We start from the raw sequence: 15,951 nt of genomic DNA on the forward strand, positions 1-15,951 counted from the left end.
TTATGGCTGAAAACCCACAGTAGCAAGAGAACACCGAATTCCGATCGTAAATTTCTTGCTAATAGCCTTGTTGTAAATTAAATGGGGGTTTTTGCAACCTGGTGATCTCAGAGTTGGCCTCAAATCCTTCCCAACCAAACTGAGTTATATGTCCAAATTTCAGACAATTTGGCCCACAAAACCTCCCCCCATGACGAAGAGAACAAACCTGCCGATAATACCCTTTGTCACCCTATATCCTCTAAAAGGACATTTTTCTAATCTATATGATTATCTGAAACAGGAAGAAAAACGAAGGACTCCTTAGTAAGGAGGCCAGATTTAAAGTAGGCATGGAATAGATTTCAATTAAGCTCAAATTATAAAAAAATGTGCATTCAATTTTATAGAACTAAGCATCAAACAGAATTCATGAGATTCTCTTGCTACGACAATACCGGCAATCAAGACCATAGTAAAAATCCCATTACCTACCTCACCCACAGCATGCAAACCATGTAGCCCATCTGGACTACCGTCACAAACTGGTACAGGATCAAGATTAAATTTCGCACCCCAAACGACCGGTTTGTCAGTCGGATCGTCTGCCGGAGCCGGAGATAGATTTCATAAATGTGTCTCAGCTGATTGGTCCTTGCTGCTTGGAGGTTCAATCGATGCTGGCAGCCATCCAATTTGCTCGTCATGCTTTGATTGGTGACATTCGTCGGCAGACAGTCACCGCCAGCTGCCACCGAGGTGCCATCATGATGTACAGCGAATCCCTTCGGATGGTGGGTCTCTGCCAATCGGTTTGCAGTTTGGGAGTTTTCTTTCCATTTGACTGTTCCGTTGTTGGCTTTTGATGGCGTTTCAGTTCCTCTGGATAGCGTTTGTTTCAGAGCGACATAGCGGTCTTTGATCAGCAGCACATAGGCAATGTACTGCAGCTCACTGACGAGGCACATTACTCTGGGTATGAGACGAAACATCAGAAGATTGGATGACGTGTTGGGGTCCTCGTCGCTTGTTGAGTAGAATGCAGTTCCGATTACAGATTTAATGACTATTGAGGCGATGAACAATGTTGTTATGTGTCTGTAATAAGTGATGTAAAGCGTAGTTAATTACAGATTAGGAAAGACAGGTGTGTAAACATAGGCTTCTTAAGAGCTAATAAACTAACTTTCATCGTTTATGTAGTATATTATTGGAATAGATTGCATTCAAAAATGATTGGACCATTTCTTTTTTCATAAATCTGTCTATCGAAACGGAGAATTACTGTGACAGGCCAATCAATTTAATTTAGTTTTAATGCACGATTAGACACTTATATTAAGAGTATGATATAATACAGCCCATCTATTGCACAATATTCACTTATGTATCTGGTAAAGTCATAAATAAAAGAAAACTTATCAACTAGTTTACATATAGGGTGTAAGCTTCAGTTATGGCCATAGTGCGGTATTGAGCATGTTGCGATCGAAATCGGCGTAATTTTATTTCGTATTAGTAGATCCTAATACAATATGATAATTACAGCTGTGAAAACCATACATTTTGATTAAAAACTGGAAGAAAACCCGAGCAGAAGGGAATAACAACAGCATAATATAATGCGTTATTTTGGCAAAATAACTGCATAAAGGAATCTTTTATTTTTATGTTATTAAGATTACATATTATGTTATAGACTTGCGTGTCATAAGCGGCAAAATAACAAATACCATAACAAAAAAATGTTCTTGGCAGACGAATTTAATAACATGTCTACGATTTAAACGGCTACGCAGTCTTGTAATTTGGGAAAACGAGGTTTATTATTTGCCCGACGTTTCGACACTGGGGTTTTGTGTCATCTTCAGGGGTAATTAATTTTTCGTTTTTGGTCTTATGTTTCGTCTAACTGTAACTGTCTTGTCGAGTTGTTGTTGGTACATGACTTATTTGGTTTATCTAGTTTTGCAACGGACTGTACGCGTTTGGCGCAAATCTACGACCCCATCACGAAATGCTGCAATCAACGTTAATCTCGATTGCAGTTTTAAAATCAAAACTTGTTATTGTCGTGCTATTGATGATCAAATATTTGACCAATCATAATAATAAAATAATAAATTAACATGTTTTCCAACAAAATATATTATTCAGATATTATTTTATGAACGTATACTAATACTATGATCATAACAAAATGAGATTGTTCAACAAAATAGGTTATGGAGAAGGAATGCTTTGATAAGTTAACAATAACAAAACAAGATATAAAAACAGGTTATGTTATTTCGTAGTTATTAATTTGATATTCTCCTCTGCTCGGGAAAATATATTTCTTTAACAAATCAGCTCCCATATATCTATTTTGGACAGGGTGCTTCTAATTTGGCCACTCCCATAAGAAATACACGTGATTGGCCAAAATAGAAATCAAAGTTGAGAATATGGCCAAAACTGCGGCAATGATTCTATTTTGGCAAGTACCACTTTTAATACAATAATCAAGTATTAGCTTGATTTCTGCATTTTTTCCTTCAAAATATAGATTGAAACCTTTCATTTATGTTTTCATAGGATTATTGGTTATTTTTATAAAAATGATTTTCCTTAGACTGACCAAAACCGGTGCCCGCACCCTAGCTTAACTTAGATTGACTGCAAATATCTATGGTTGCTACTCCGTGATTGATCCGAACTGATCAATTTTCACTGATTGCCTTCGGAGGCTCTCTATAATGATACAATAACGGCACCGGCAACGTCCATGAAATCAGGTTGGAAGAGGGAAGGGATATTAGTATCAACCTTTGCTAATTAAGGACAGGCTTGTTAGAATCCCAAAATGGCCGCCACAATGCAATGGCCGACTTTGGGACCTACTCACGATTTCGAGGGCACAAATCTCTTCGTAAACAAAACCAGCTCACCTGATCGTCTTATTTTAAGCTTATTACAAGTGAACAAGAACAGAATAATAAAATGCACTGTTGTTTGAAGCTTGCTTCTTGAGATTTGTGCGTCTAAAGTTCTGATGTACGGTTGAAGCGGGATTTCAAGACGTTTGTCCTTAAAGGATCGCGCTCATCATTCCGACTCCACCAAAAAACTAGAATAACGTGTGCTTGTTAGTATATAACGTACCCTCAATATAGCGAATTCGATATAACGTACATTTTGCTTCCATATAACGTACAACATTGATAAATTTCATTTTTCCCAGTAATAACTCCCAGATAAACTACGAAATCACTCAAATCAATGTTTTGGTGCAGCATTGGCCTTTTTACCCAGAATTAGCGCCAAGGGTAATAATTAGTACACGTTGAATCGTAGCAAAATGTACGTTATATTGATGCATAAAAAACGAAATTACTTTTCGTGAAAACTCATGTTTTTCCTTATTAGTTTTGTAAATTTAACCGAAATCATAATTTGGAGTTATCATCGAGTCCATCAACACTAGCATAAAACACATTATTTTTTTCTCTGCTTCGATTTAACGTACAGTATGCGGCAGAAAAAAAATCAAAGTATTTTTCAATTTCTAACCTCATTTTCATCTATTTGACATTAATCTTCTTCGTGCATTAGCTTGCGCTCACCTTGCTGGCCTAGTGCACGTTTAGGGGTTATAATGACCCCAATGCACGACGAGGGTTAATTAATCCATGTTATAACGTTCCACGCACACAACCCCTACAAGACAATCAGTATTATCAAACCACAAAAAAGTAAACGGGTCGGTAAATTTCACATCTGATAAAATAAATAATTTAACCCTCGAGCAGTCGCGTCTTTGACTACCTGCAGCGTCGCCGCGTTCACGCTGTGTACCACATGCGTGCATTTTTTATGGTGCGTGTACTCAGGACACGACGCGACCGCTCCCGGGTAAATTTTCTCTATAATATCATCAAATGTATGTACTGTTTTCAACTAGTATATGATACTATATGGCTCTGGACTAGTATGCCTTGAATAATAGTTGAAAAATTTAGTAGTATTCGTCACTTTGTCTTATGATCATTGAGCGCGCAGTTTTTGGATACTTACTTTTCCGGCTTACATTATCACAAGTTAAAAATCAAACAAATTACTTTTCATTTCTTATTGCAAGCATATAGGCATAGGCATTGATTGATACACGGTCGTGAAAAAATAATCATATATACTCAAACCTCCATTTAAGTCGAATCCATTAAAGTAAATTCTATTAAAGTCCCTCCATTTAAGTAACGCAACTTAAATGGAATTTGACTGTATTCACAGCAAAACGAATGTAAATATGCTACGGTTTCGAAAACTTCTGTTTTTCAAAAAGGTCATTAGGCTGAATTGGCCGAATAGGGACCTTTTCGGCCCAGTCATGAGGCTGAACACGTCATTAGGCCGAACAGGTCATTAGGCTGAATACGTCATTGGGCTGCAAAATTCGTTAGACTGCAAAAGTCATTAGGCTGCAAAGGGCTTTAGGCCGAAACGCTCTTTATGCTGAAAAAGTCTTTAGGCCGAAAAGGTCTTTAGGCCGAAAAGGTCTTTAGGCCGAAAAGGTCTTTAGGCCGAAAAGATCTTTAGGCCGAAAAGGTCTTAAGGTCGAAAAGGTCTTTAGGCCAAAAAGTTCAAAATACGATGAGCAAGGTTTCTTGTACATACTTTTTGATGATCTATTTGACCTAATGACCTATTTCCTTGACTTCCTTGGGCATAGAGTATCTTCGTGCCTGCCACACGATATACACATTAGACCTCTTCATAAAAAATGAAATTTCTCGAATTCAGCAAGTCACCCCCACATCCTAATTCTTATGCTGAAACAAACTTCTGGTCAAATTTTCAGCTAAATCGGTGAATATTTCGAGGTGCCTCAAGTCAAAATTGTGTTTTTTGGTCATTTTTCGCCTTTAAAAAATGCCCGTGGAGGCTAGAAGCCATATAAAATATCGTGGTAACCCTTAAATGAAAGATATGTACACTCCCGTTCAAAAGTTTGGGGTCACCCCCTCAAAAACATGTCATTTTTTTAGGCCCATATCTCCGCCAATTTACGTCCGATTTCAAAAATCTAGGTCTCATTCAAAAGATAATAAGTCAAAGAAACTTTGAACATGGTTGTGGTGAAACTTTTACAAAAATATTTATATGTAAACTTAACCTAAATTTGCAACATTTTCTAAAAAATAAATTTAATTTTACGGCAGTGTCGCTGGAAATTGGGTCGACCAAATTTTAAGTCGAGAGCGGTTATATAACCTGTTTTCTATTGGCTTTCGACTGCCTTTTACCGAACTTAGCGGAAAAATATAGAAAAAAAATTATTTAGGAAATTAACCATTGATGTCATCGGCCAAAAGTTTGGGGTCACCCCTCAATATGATGCATCAGCCGAAACTTTCGTAAAACATGGAAAAATGATTTGGTGATATCTTCGTCATCTTTCATTCGATTTTAATTCTTCTTGGCTTATATTAAACATAATGAATGATGCTTACTGCATAGACATTGAACCGCAACAATTTTTCAAAACTTACATACTTAAACTTAGCATAAAAATGCCTCAATTTTTGAAATGTGTTACCTTTACATAATATTTTTATACATAAAAATTATTGAATACATCAAATTAAAGGTGTGATATGTAAGTTTACTTCATTATCTCCAAAATGAGCCAAAAAGAATTAAAATTAAATGAAAGATGACGAAGATATCATCAAATCAGTTTTCCATGTTTTACGAAAGTTTTGGCTGATGACATCAATGGTTAATTTCCTAAATAACTTTTTTTCTATATTTTTCCGCTAAGTTCGGTAAAAGGCAGTCGAAAGCCAATAGAAAACAGGTTATATTACCGCTCTCGACTTAAAATTTGGTCGACCCAATTTCCAGCGACACTGCCGTAAAATTAAATTTATTTTTTAGAAAATGTTGCAAGTTTAGGTTAAGTTTACATATAAATATTTTTGTAAAAGTTTCATCAAAACCATGTTCAAAGTTTCTTTGACTTATTATCTTTTGAATGAGACCTAGATTTTTGAAATCGGACGTAAATTGGCGGAGATATGGGCCTAAAAAAATGACATGTTTTTGAGGGGGTGACCCCAAACTTTTGAACGGGAGTGTATGTTCCTTACAACTTTTGTGAACATTATGTACTGATAGGAGGATGACGCGCGTGTGGACGTGTTGAAATTTGCAGGTGTCAGAATTTTTCTGTTAAGAAATAACTGAATAAGAAACTTTCAATTGTTTATGTAACTTCTTACCTAAGCATTTTTAAAAGAACTAATTAGTGAAGTGCAACCGATCAGATTAGGATTATGACACCCATTTAGTGAAATTTTGGAAAATTTATGATTAGTAGTGCCTAATGAACAAGATAAGGTCAAGTGTTTTCTTGCTCCGCGTATTTTTGAATGCAACGCCGGGGAATAGGTGAACACGAAATACGCGAAATGCTTTTCGGATGAATTTCTGGATTAAGGATCAAGCATCGGTCTTCAAGTTTAAAACAAATAAAACCAGTTTTCAAGATTCAGCCACTGGACGTCACTGAAGCAGTGAAATCGCTCATCAAACGGATCTAACGATGGACCTTTCAAATTTGGTGAGAATGTTTCATGCTTCTTCTTTTACTTGTTCTATTTTTAATACCCTATATTGTTATATAACTACATATAAGTTGAAAATTCGCTATTTTCAACATCCTTTCATCTATTGGAAGCTGCTTCAGTTCTGGGCTCTTTCTAAGTTGATGAAGGGATTTATAAATGCTTGCAAGGACTTGGCCAGGTGTGTGGAGCTGAGTCAGTCTAGGGCATTGTAGATAGTAGCGAAATCACCAATGTCAATGGATATATTCAACTTTGCAACTCCATCCAAGATTTGTGCAAGTATTCATGCTATGCTATGCTATGCTATGCTATGCTATTATGTACTGATAGGAGGATGTTTTGATCATATAAATTCGTTTTTTAGACATGCAAGTATGCTAAAAAGTTACATTTTACAACAGTTTTTGTTCTACGAAATTCAAACACTCAATTTTTATCAAAAGTTTCAAACCATTATATGATTACCCACAATATTCTGAACAATATTGCCATACATCATTTTCTTACCCGATCTACGGAAAAAATCACAAAAATCGAAAAGTAGAAGCTATCCTGAGTTTTTTTATATCTGGGGTTGACGCAACTGCTGGCAGGCAGAAAAGTCAAACATAGTAGCTTTGCTTTTTCTTGATGATTGCAATGATTGATCATTGATTCAAGTGACAGGTTGGCACAAGTACACATTGCCTTAACAAAAGTGGCATATAATGTACCCCAGTAGAATATGAGAAATGGTTCAGATGGTAAGGCTACACATGCAAGATGGTCATTGGCAGAGGAAGCTCTCAGTTAAAAACTGTGGAAGTGCTCATTGAACACTAAGCTGAGAAGCAGGCTTTGTCCCAGTGAGGACGTTACGCCAAGAAGAGGAGGAGTGGACCTATTCGGCCTTATGACCTATTTGGCCTAATGACCTATTCGGCCTAGTGACCTATTTGGCTTAATGACCTATTCGGCCGAATAAACACTTTGATGTAACATAATAATAAACACTTTGATGTAACAATATTTTATTACATGCTTTTAGGGCCTTCAACTCCATTAGCAGCCGCCATCTTGAATTTTGGGTCGTTATCTTGAATATCAGGTCGCTATCTTGAATGTTGGGCTGACATCGTGTGTCGCATAATAGAATTTGGTTCAGTTTTATATATGACCAGCTGGTCCGGATCACTAAAATGAAAATAACTCCGGAACGCCTTGACCGATCCGCACGATTTTCAATAGCAAATAATGCGGTGAAATTTGATTCGAGCTATAATCCGTAAAATCGGTAAATGGGAAGCGCCTTAAAAGTGACTGATCTTTTTTGCGCACAGACATATATACATACACTCATACAGGCATCATCTCAATTTGTCGAACTGATTTGAGTGATATATGTGACTCGACTCTCCGAACCTTCTATCGAAAATGTATGGGACCTTGATAATGTTTTTCGAGATTTTTATACTGTTTTTTTTAAAGAAGAATCCATTGTTTCTCGGATATGTAAATTTTTAAACCGTCGCGAATAACATCTAACGAGGTTCAAGTTTATCTTCTTATTTTTTTTAAATTGGCTGTAATATCAATCAATAAAAGTTTATAGGTTTTTCATTGTAACTTGTACATATAAGTTATTTCCATTTATCGATGTGAACTAAAAGATAGATAAAAAATTGGGAGCATTTGACCATCCTAGGCTACTTGTTAAAATTTGAGTCAGTTTTCTATTGGAAAATCATTAAATAAAATCTTAGTAAGGTTCTGAGAAAACTGAAAATAAACGTCTAACAAAGATCTGCGATTAATATTACGCTCAGTTGAATTGAGTTATGTTACGTTGAGGTGGAATTGCTCTATTTAATTTGTATATCCCTTCATCTGCCCACATAGAATATCGTTGAATGTTAATACGTAGTCTGAACGGTTCATGCTTCATGCTACTTAATCAACAGTTCAACCAATTAGAACTGCAAACTCTAATCACTATTTGCCGACACCGTTCGAGTTAAGCGTTTCTGAAGAGCTATATTAATCAAGGGTATAACCATATTACACACAAAACAGCTCCCACTCCTGCAGGATAGGTACAACACACGCATTCATCGTATACTTACAGAAGCCAGCGTCCACTCCGGGCCGCAATGTTTAATCGGCTCATCAAAAGATCATCAATCTCAAACAGTGTGTTAATGAGCTTCATTAGCGAGTGCTGATTGACGAGAGCTGCGCTGACTAATGTAACCACCAGGCAACATCCGGCGTACTGATTGATCAGATCAATTACCATCCGGACCAGTTCCGGGCGTTTCGTTTTCGAAAATAACTCGAGCGTCGAGTAAACGTGATATGAGCCGTAAGCGGTGCAGAAAGCCACGACGTGCACAATGCCGGCGATGGAAAATTTCAGACTCCTCTGGGACCCCGGTTTTAGCAGATGCATATGGTTGCGTAAAGCGGTCGTCCACAATACCACGCTGTTTTTCTTGTTGCTGCGATTGTTGGTGGTGGGGGCGGTGGGGACAGTGTCACCACTTGCCGTAATAATCCCGTTCCGATAATGGTTGTCCACACAGATGTTGTCATAATGGTTTGCTGGAAAATAAACATATGTTACCACATGCGTATAGTTCCTTGTGGTTCATTTGTAATCAGAATGGAATAGCAATTAATTTCTGTGGAATTGTGTTTTTTTTTCTGCACGTTAAATGTTTCCTTATTTGCCGCCTAAAAACAACCGTCGGGTAAATTGACTTAAATTGCCATTCGTGGTACTTTGTTCCAGCACAAATTCCTCTATCGTTACCACAAATGGGAACTATAACCATTTTAAGCCAAATTCTTAGGTTCGCCGAGAAATTACTCAGTAAGTAAGCTGGATTTCTCTTGTGGTTTCTTCAGGAATATATCCAGGAGTTACTCCAGTAACTTATCTAGATGTTTCAGATATTTCTTTAAGAATTCTACAGGTAGGTAATCTCTCTATGACTTCCAGGGTTCCTGATATCCACTTTTCATCTTCTTCCACATTCGAAGACAGTAAGCAGCGAACGGTTGTCGCTTTAGTTTGTGTGTTTGCTTGTCAGCGACGACAACAAACTCCGGCGAACGGTAGGAAGCCACACTTTGAATTTAAACATTCGTCCACATTCGCATCGCAAGCGATCGGGCGGTGATGCGATTCGTGAGTGATATTGCGCATACGATTTTTTGAAGTATTCTAAATTTTTTTATTATTTTCTTTGCTAATCTAGCATTTCAACAACAATAGACTAAAAATGTATGCATTACATGCAGAAATTCTCTTCTAGTTATGATAATAGTCGCTTCGATCGCTCATCAACATTCGTCACCATTCGCCATTCATTAATTCCCTTGCGATCTTAACAGCGACGATCGGCAACGAATATCCATGTCAACCAACTTGCGCTTCGCTTCCCACTGGTGATGGGGTTGCGTGTTTGATCACGACAATCCGTTTGTTGCATCTTTCTCGATTCGCTTCAGCAAAGAGGAGTGAATATGAATGGAGTGAGGCAAATATACCGATCCTTGACTTCCACCAAGAATTCTTCTAAGATTTCAGTCTAAGCGTTCCAACGGGAATTCGTTCGGGATAGTTAGATTAGAATCTTGGATTAGAGAACTTCTGAAAAAAAAAGTAAAATGTCCATATCTATCCCGAAAGAATTGCAAAAAGAATCCTCGAAAGAACTTTAGGAGAAATCCTTGGAGAATTTCCGAGCGATCCCAGAAGGAACTCCAGGAGACATTTTTGAAGGGTTTACTGGACTGTGATTTGGAGATGAACCTGCTACAGGCTGAAAATTCCCATAATAATGAGTCAATGATGAATTCCTAGAGGAACCGTTGTAGGGAGCCCAGGAGGAATCCCTGAAGAAATTCCAGGAGCTATCCCAGGAGAAATTCTCGAGAGAATGTCAGCAGGAATCTTTGAAGGAACTTCATTAGGAATACCCAAAGGAAGCCCAGAAGGAATTCCTGAAAGAATTCCAGAAGAAATCAGCGAAAGAATTCTAAGAGGAATCCCCGAAGCAACTCCAAGAATGCTCGAAGGAAGTCCAGGAGGAATCCCCGAAGAATGCTCGAAAGAAGTCTAGAAGAAATCTCCGAAAGAATCCCAGGAGAAATCCCCGAAGCAACTCCAAGAATGCTCGAAGGAAGTCCAGGAGGAATCCCCGAAGAAATTTTAGGAGGTATCCCCGAAGGATTTTCAAGCGGAATCCCTAAAGGAAATCCAAGAGGAATCTGCGAAGAAATCCTAGGAAGAATCCCCGAATAAATTCCTGTAAGGATCCTCGAGGAAATTATAGGATGAATGTCTCCGAAGGAATACCAACAGGAATTCCCAATGGTATTCGAGCGAGAATTTCCTATTTAATTCGAGGAGGAATCCAAAAGGAGTTTAAGGAGTAATGATCGAGGATATCTGAGAGGAATCCTCGAAAAAAAAATTAGGTGGAATACTCGAAGGAATTTCACGAGGAATCACCGAAGGAAATTCACGAGGAATTCTTGAAGGAAGTCCAGAAGGAATCTCCGAAGGAATTCTAGGAGGAGTCTCCTCTCCATCCGTGTTTGTAAAGAATTCCAGGAAAATTCTTGAACCAGGTAGAATCTTTGTAAGGATTCCAGCAGGGATCCCTGAGAAAGTTCCAGCAGGAATTCCAAAAGAAATCTAGCAGGAATTTCCAAAGGAATTCCAGCGCTCATTCCAAGAGAGTTCAAGTAAGAATTCCCAGTGCACTTCTTGGAGAAATCACCCAAGAACATCTAGGAGGAATCCTCGAAGGAATTCTTGGAGGAATTCACGAGGAAATTCCAAGAGGATTCCCTGAAAGAGTTTCAGGAGTTCACGAAGGAAGCCTAGAAGGAATTCTAGGAAGAGTCCCCTATCCCTCCCTGTCTGGAATTATAGAGAAAAAACTCCGAAGAAACTGTTTTATGGAACTTCTAGAAGAATCTCTGAAGGAACTCCTGTAGGAATTCCTGAAAAAAGCTTGTGGAGAAATCCCTGATGTAACTACTGGAGGTCTCCATGAATCCTACAGGAAAAAATCCCGGAAGTACTCCAGAAGCGATTCCTGAAAGAACTCCTCGAAGAATCCCTTGAGAAACTTTTCGAAGAATCCCCATAGAAACTTCTGGATTAATCTCTGAATGAACTTCTGCAGAAATTCCTGTAAAAATCCGTGAAACCTACAGGAAAAATCTCCGAAAGTACTCCAGGAGCGATTCCTGGAAGAACTCCTCGAAGAATCCCTTGAGAAACTTTTCGAAGAATCCCCATAGAAACTTCTGGATTAATCTCTGAATGAACTTCTGCAGAAATTCCTGTAAAAATCCGTGAAACCTGCAGGAAAAATCTCCGAAAGTACTCCAGGAGCGATTCCTGGGAGAACTCCTCGAAGAATCCCTTGAGAAACTTTTCGAAGAATCCCCATAGGAACTTCCGGATTAATCCCTGAATGAACTTCTGCAAGAATTCCTGTAAAAATTTCTGTAGGAATCTCTGAAGAAAATCGTGAAGAGATCTCTGAAGGAACTTCTACAGGAATCCTAGAAAGAATTCAGATGGAACTGCTGACTAAACATGTACCCGTATCCCTAAAACTTCTAGAGGAATCTCTGTATGAACTCCTGGACTCACTGTGACCTAAACACTGAAGAAACTCCTGAGGGAGTTTCTGAAAGAACTTCAAAATAATAATTCCTTTGTGGAATGTTTAAAGGATTCCCTGTAGATATTCCTGAAGGAACTTCAGGAGCTCCGGAGGCATTCCTAATTGAGCTCCAGGACTTACCTTACCGATCAAACTAAGGCCTAAGTGACCTCTGCTGTACATAGGAGTCGTCTCCTTTCTGCTCGGTCCATGTCTGTGTGTCTCCAGTTCCGCACTCTGCGTAGGGTCCGCAGATCGTCCTCCACTTGGTCGACCCACCTTGCTCGCTGCGCTCCACGCCTTCTTGTACCGGTCGGATGACTCTCGAGAACCATTTTAGTCGGGTTGCTATCCGACATCCTGATGACGTGACCCGCCCACCGTAGCCTCCCGATTTTCGCAGTATGGACGATAGATGGTTCTCTTAGCAGCTGATGCAGCTCGTGGTTCATTCACCTTCTCCAAGTCCCGTCTTTCATCTGCACTCCGCCGTAGATGGTACGCAACACCTTCCGTTCGAAAACTCCACGGACGCGTTGGTCCTCTGCACGTAGGGTTCATGTTTCGTGCCCATAGAGGACTACCGGTCTAATCAGAGTTTTGTAGATATGTATGTAGTTAACTTTGTGTGACGGCGAACTTTTCACGATCGTAAAGTTCTGCGGAGTCTAAAGTAAGCTCGATTTCCTGCCACAATGCGCCTCTGAATTTCTCTGCTGGTGTCGTTGTCGACAGTCACCGTCGATAGAAATTCCGGGTGGCGGGCGTGGTTGTTATTCCCTGGAGTTCTTTGCCATCGTGTACTTTGTTAATTGACACATCAATGACTAATCCGATTCGCCTGGCTTCACTCTTAAGTCGGATATACTTTTCTGCCATCATCTCAAATTTGCCAGCTATAATATCAATACCGTCAGCGAAACCAAGCAGCGGAATGGACTTCGTGAAAATCTAAAACAATGTTGTACAGCAAGCACGAAAAACCTCTACCTTACCGTAACCCTCTGCGAGATTCGAAGGGACTTGAGAGTGTCCCTGATACTTGAACTACGCACATCATTCGATCAATCGTAGCCTTGATCAATCGTATCAGTTTATCCGGGAATCAGTATTCGTGCATAATCTGCCATAGCTGTTCTCGATCGATTGTATCATACGCCGATTTGAAATCGATGAACAAGTGATGTGTGGGCACGTTGTATTCGCGGCATTTCTGCAACACCTGGCGGATGACGAACATTTGCTCCGTTGTAGCGCGTTCGCCCATGAATCCAGCCAGATATTGCCCCACGAACTCTCTTACAATCGGTGATAGGAGGTCAGGGGCCGGAAGTCTTTCGTCCTGTGCACGTACTCCTAGATCTGTTACCACGCCACCTTCGGCACTTGCAACGTCGCCGTTGAGGTGCTCATCGTAATGCTGCCGCCACCTCTCGACCACCTCACGCTCGCTCGTGATTATCTCGGCACATCTCGGCTTGTGGCACAAAGCCTCTGCGCGAGCGGTTCAGCTTCTCGTAGAACTTTCGTGTGCCTTTGGCGCGGTACAGCTCTTCCATCGCTTCGCGATCTCGTTCTTCCTGCTGGCGCTTCTTCATCCGGAAGACTGAGTTCTGCCTGATCCGCGCCTGTCTGTAACGTGCCTCATTTGCTCTCGTACGGTGTTGCAGCATTCTCGCCCATGCTGTATTTGTCTAATTTTTCAACTGTTCACATTGGCCGTCGTACCAGTCGTTTCTGTGATTCGGAGTCGCGAAGCCTAGTGCTGTAGCCGAGGAACTACCAATGGCGGATCGGATGTCCCTCCAGCCATCTTCAAGTGCAGCTGCGCCAAGCTGCTCTTCCGTTTGTAGGGTAGGGCCACTGCTAACTTCTGCGCGTAGTCTTGAGCCACTTTTACGTTACGTTCCTGCCTTCCTACCTGCGTAAGCATGTCACCGACAACTATTTTCACGTCACGCAGCGAGAAACCATCGTATGTTTGCTCTAACTGCACGTAGAATGCTTCTTTTTCATCATCAGATCTCCTTTCATGAGAGCAGTACACGTTGATGATGCTGTATTTGAAGAAACGGCCCTTAACTCTCAACTTGCACATCCTTGCGTTGATCGGCGGCCACCCGATCACACGTTGTCGCATCTTGTCCAACACTATACATACTGTTAACAGTTCATTGGTGGTACCACAGCTTTAGTGGAAGCTGGAAGGTATCCGCTCGATGCTCCTGATACTCGATGTTCCTGCAACGCCACGATGTCAAAGTTGCGGGGATGTAATTCGTCGTAGATTATCCTGTCACATCCTGCGAAACCAAGTGACTTACAATTCCATGTTCAATGTTTCCAATCATAGCCCTTTTTCCGTGGCGTGGGTCTTTGCCGATTGTATCGAGTTGTATTTTCTCCTATGCTATTCGTAATGGGATTTTTTACGTGTGGCTTATTGGGCCTACGCCAACACTTCTGTCTCGCCGGAGGGCCATCGTGCCAGTTTTGTTTGGCGACCCAACCAACAACTGGGACGACCACGTTGATGGGGCTACCACCTAGGATCTAGCTGGGCGTGATGCAGCATTTCTTACTCAGTCGCTGGATGCCAGATCAGACGCTGTTTGTGCCGCACCTCATTGGTGATCTAGCTGAAACCAGAAAGAAAACAGTGCCCAGGCTGCACTACCAGCTAAGCACACAACTCTTAGCTGGCGGTCTTTGTCAGCGGAAGCATGAGGTAGGAACTTTTGAGGGCCAGAGCAATGTTGGACGCTCTCCTTATCGACTCACCGTTTTGCAGCTTATAATGCAGGAAGTTCATAAGCAAAGTGATTACATAAATGAAAAGCGGATAAAAAGAAGTTCAAATGTATTTTATTGTATTTCAATAATTTTTTTTTGCATAGTCCCTTTTTGCTAATGCTTATCCAACATTTGGGTTAAATAAAAACAAATGCGAAAATTACATTTGAAGAAAAAATCGTAATTTTCGGTGGTAATGCTCAGATTCGTATCTCTCAATCGTTTTATGATTGTTCACTTGATTAAATCAATTGACCAAAATCGTTTGCCCAATTCATGCTCAATTCAGTAGACGTCAAGTATTAGTGTTTGGTTCGAACTAAATCGCATCGGAAAGGAAGAGAAATGTTTTCGGAATACGTACCATTCCCAAAAGCGTTGTTAGCTCTGCTTTCCGTTCTGTTTTTGGTCCATTCGAAGCTTCGTCGAGGAGGAGCACTTCGATTACCATCGACATCGTCATAATCGCCTCTCAAACGGGTGTCATCCTTGCTGGCGCTGTGATCAACCCAGCCAGGGCTATATGTAAATGCGTTCAGGCAAAACAATTTCCCAACCAAATATAATGGGATTATGGCGTAGCGCAAATTAATTTCTGGCATGTCGTCGCCGTTGGTCCAACGCCCTCGAACTACGGACAGCATAAAGGGCTCCGGCTCCGGTTCTATTATGAACGCAGAGGCTCACGTGGTGGTCGATATCGGCGATGTTGACGCTTGCTGTGGATGTTTTTCTACTGTGCAATATTCGATATTCGGGAAATATTTGGCTACACAAAAATCAATTAACGGGTGGTGGTGGCGCTGCTGCTGGAACCAGATTATTGAGAGAAGATAAAAGGACACATGCTGAACAATGGGGATGACAAACGACAAATGGATCAGAAAGGTTAACCCAAA

At 40.3% G+C, this 15,951-nt stretch overlaps 1 protein-coding gene across 1 annotated transcript in view; it reads right to left on the reverse strand.

Annotated features, from left to right (window-relative positions):
* The window catches only part of LOC109404643 (uncharacterized), a 29,377-nt gene extending 13,541 nt beyond the window's left edge, over nt 1-15,836 (reverse strand). Inside the window, exons 1-3 of the mRNA XM_062848739.1 lie at nt 15,417-15,836; nt 8,693-9,170; nt 475-1,077 (exon numbers count right to left, since the gene is read on the reverse strand). Of these exons, the coding sequence (XP_062704723.1) occupies nt 475-1,077; nt 8,693-9,170; nt 15,417-15,696 (1,361 nt within the window). The 5' untranslated portion in view covers nt 15,697-15,836. The remainder of the gene's footprint in view (nt 1-474; nt 1,078-8,692; nt 9,171-15,416) is intronic.
* Nucleotides 15,837-15,951: the final 115 nt, after the last annotated feature.

Source organism: Aedes albopictus, chromosome 2 (genome assembly GCF_035046485.1).
Source record: "Aedes albopictus strain Foshan chromosome 2, AalbF5, whole genome shotgun sequence".
NCBI classification, from domain to species: domain Eukaryota; kingdom Metazoa; phylum Arthropoda; class Insecta; order Diptera; family Culicidae; genus Aedes; species Aedes albopictus.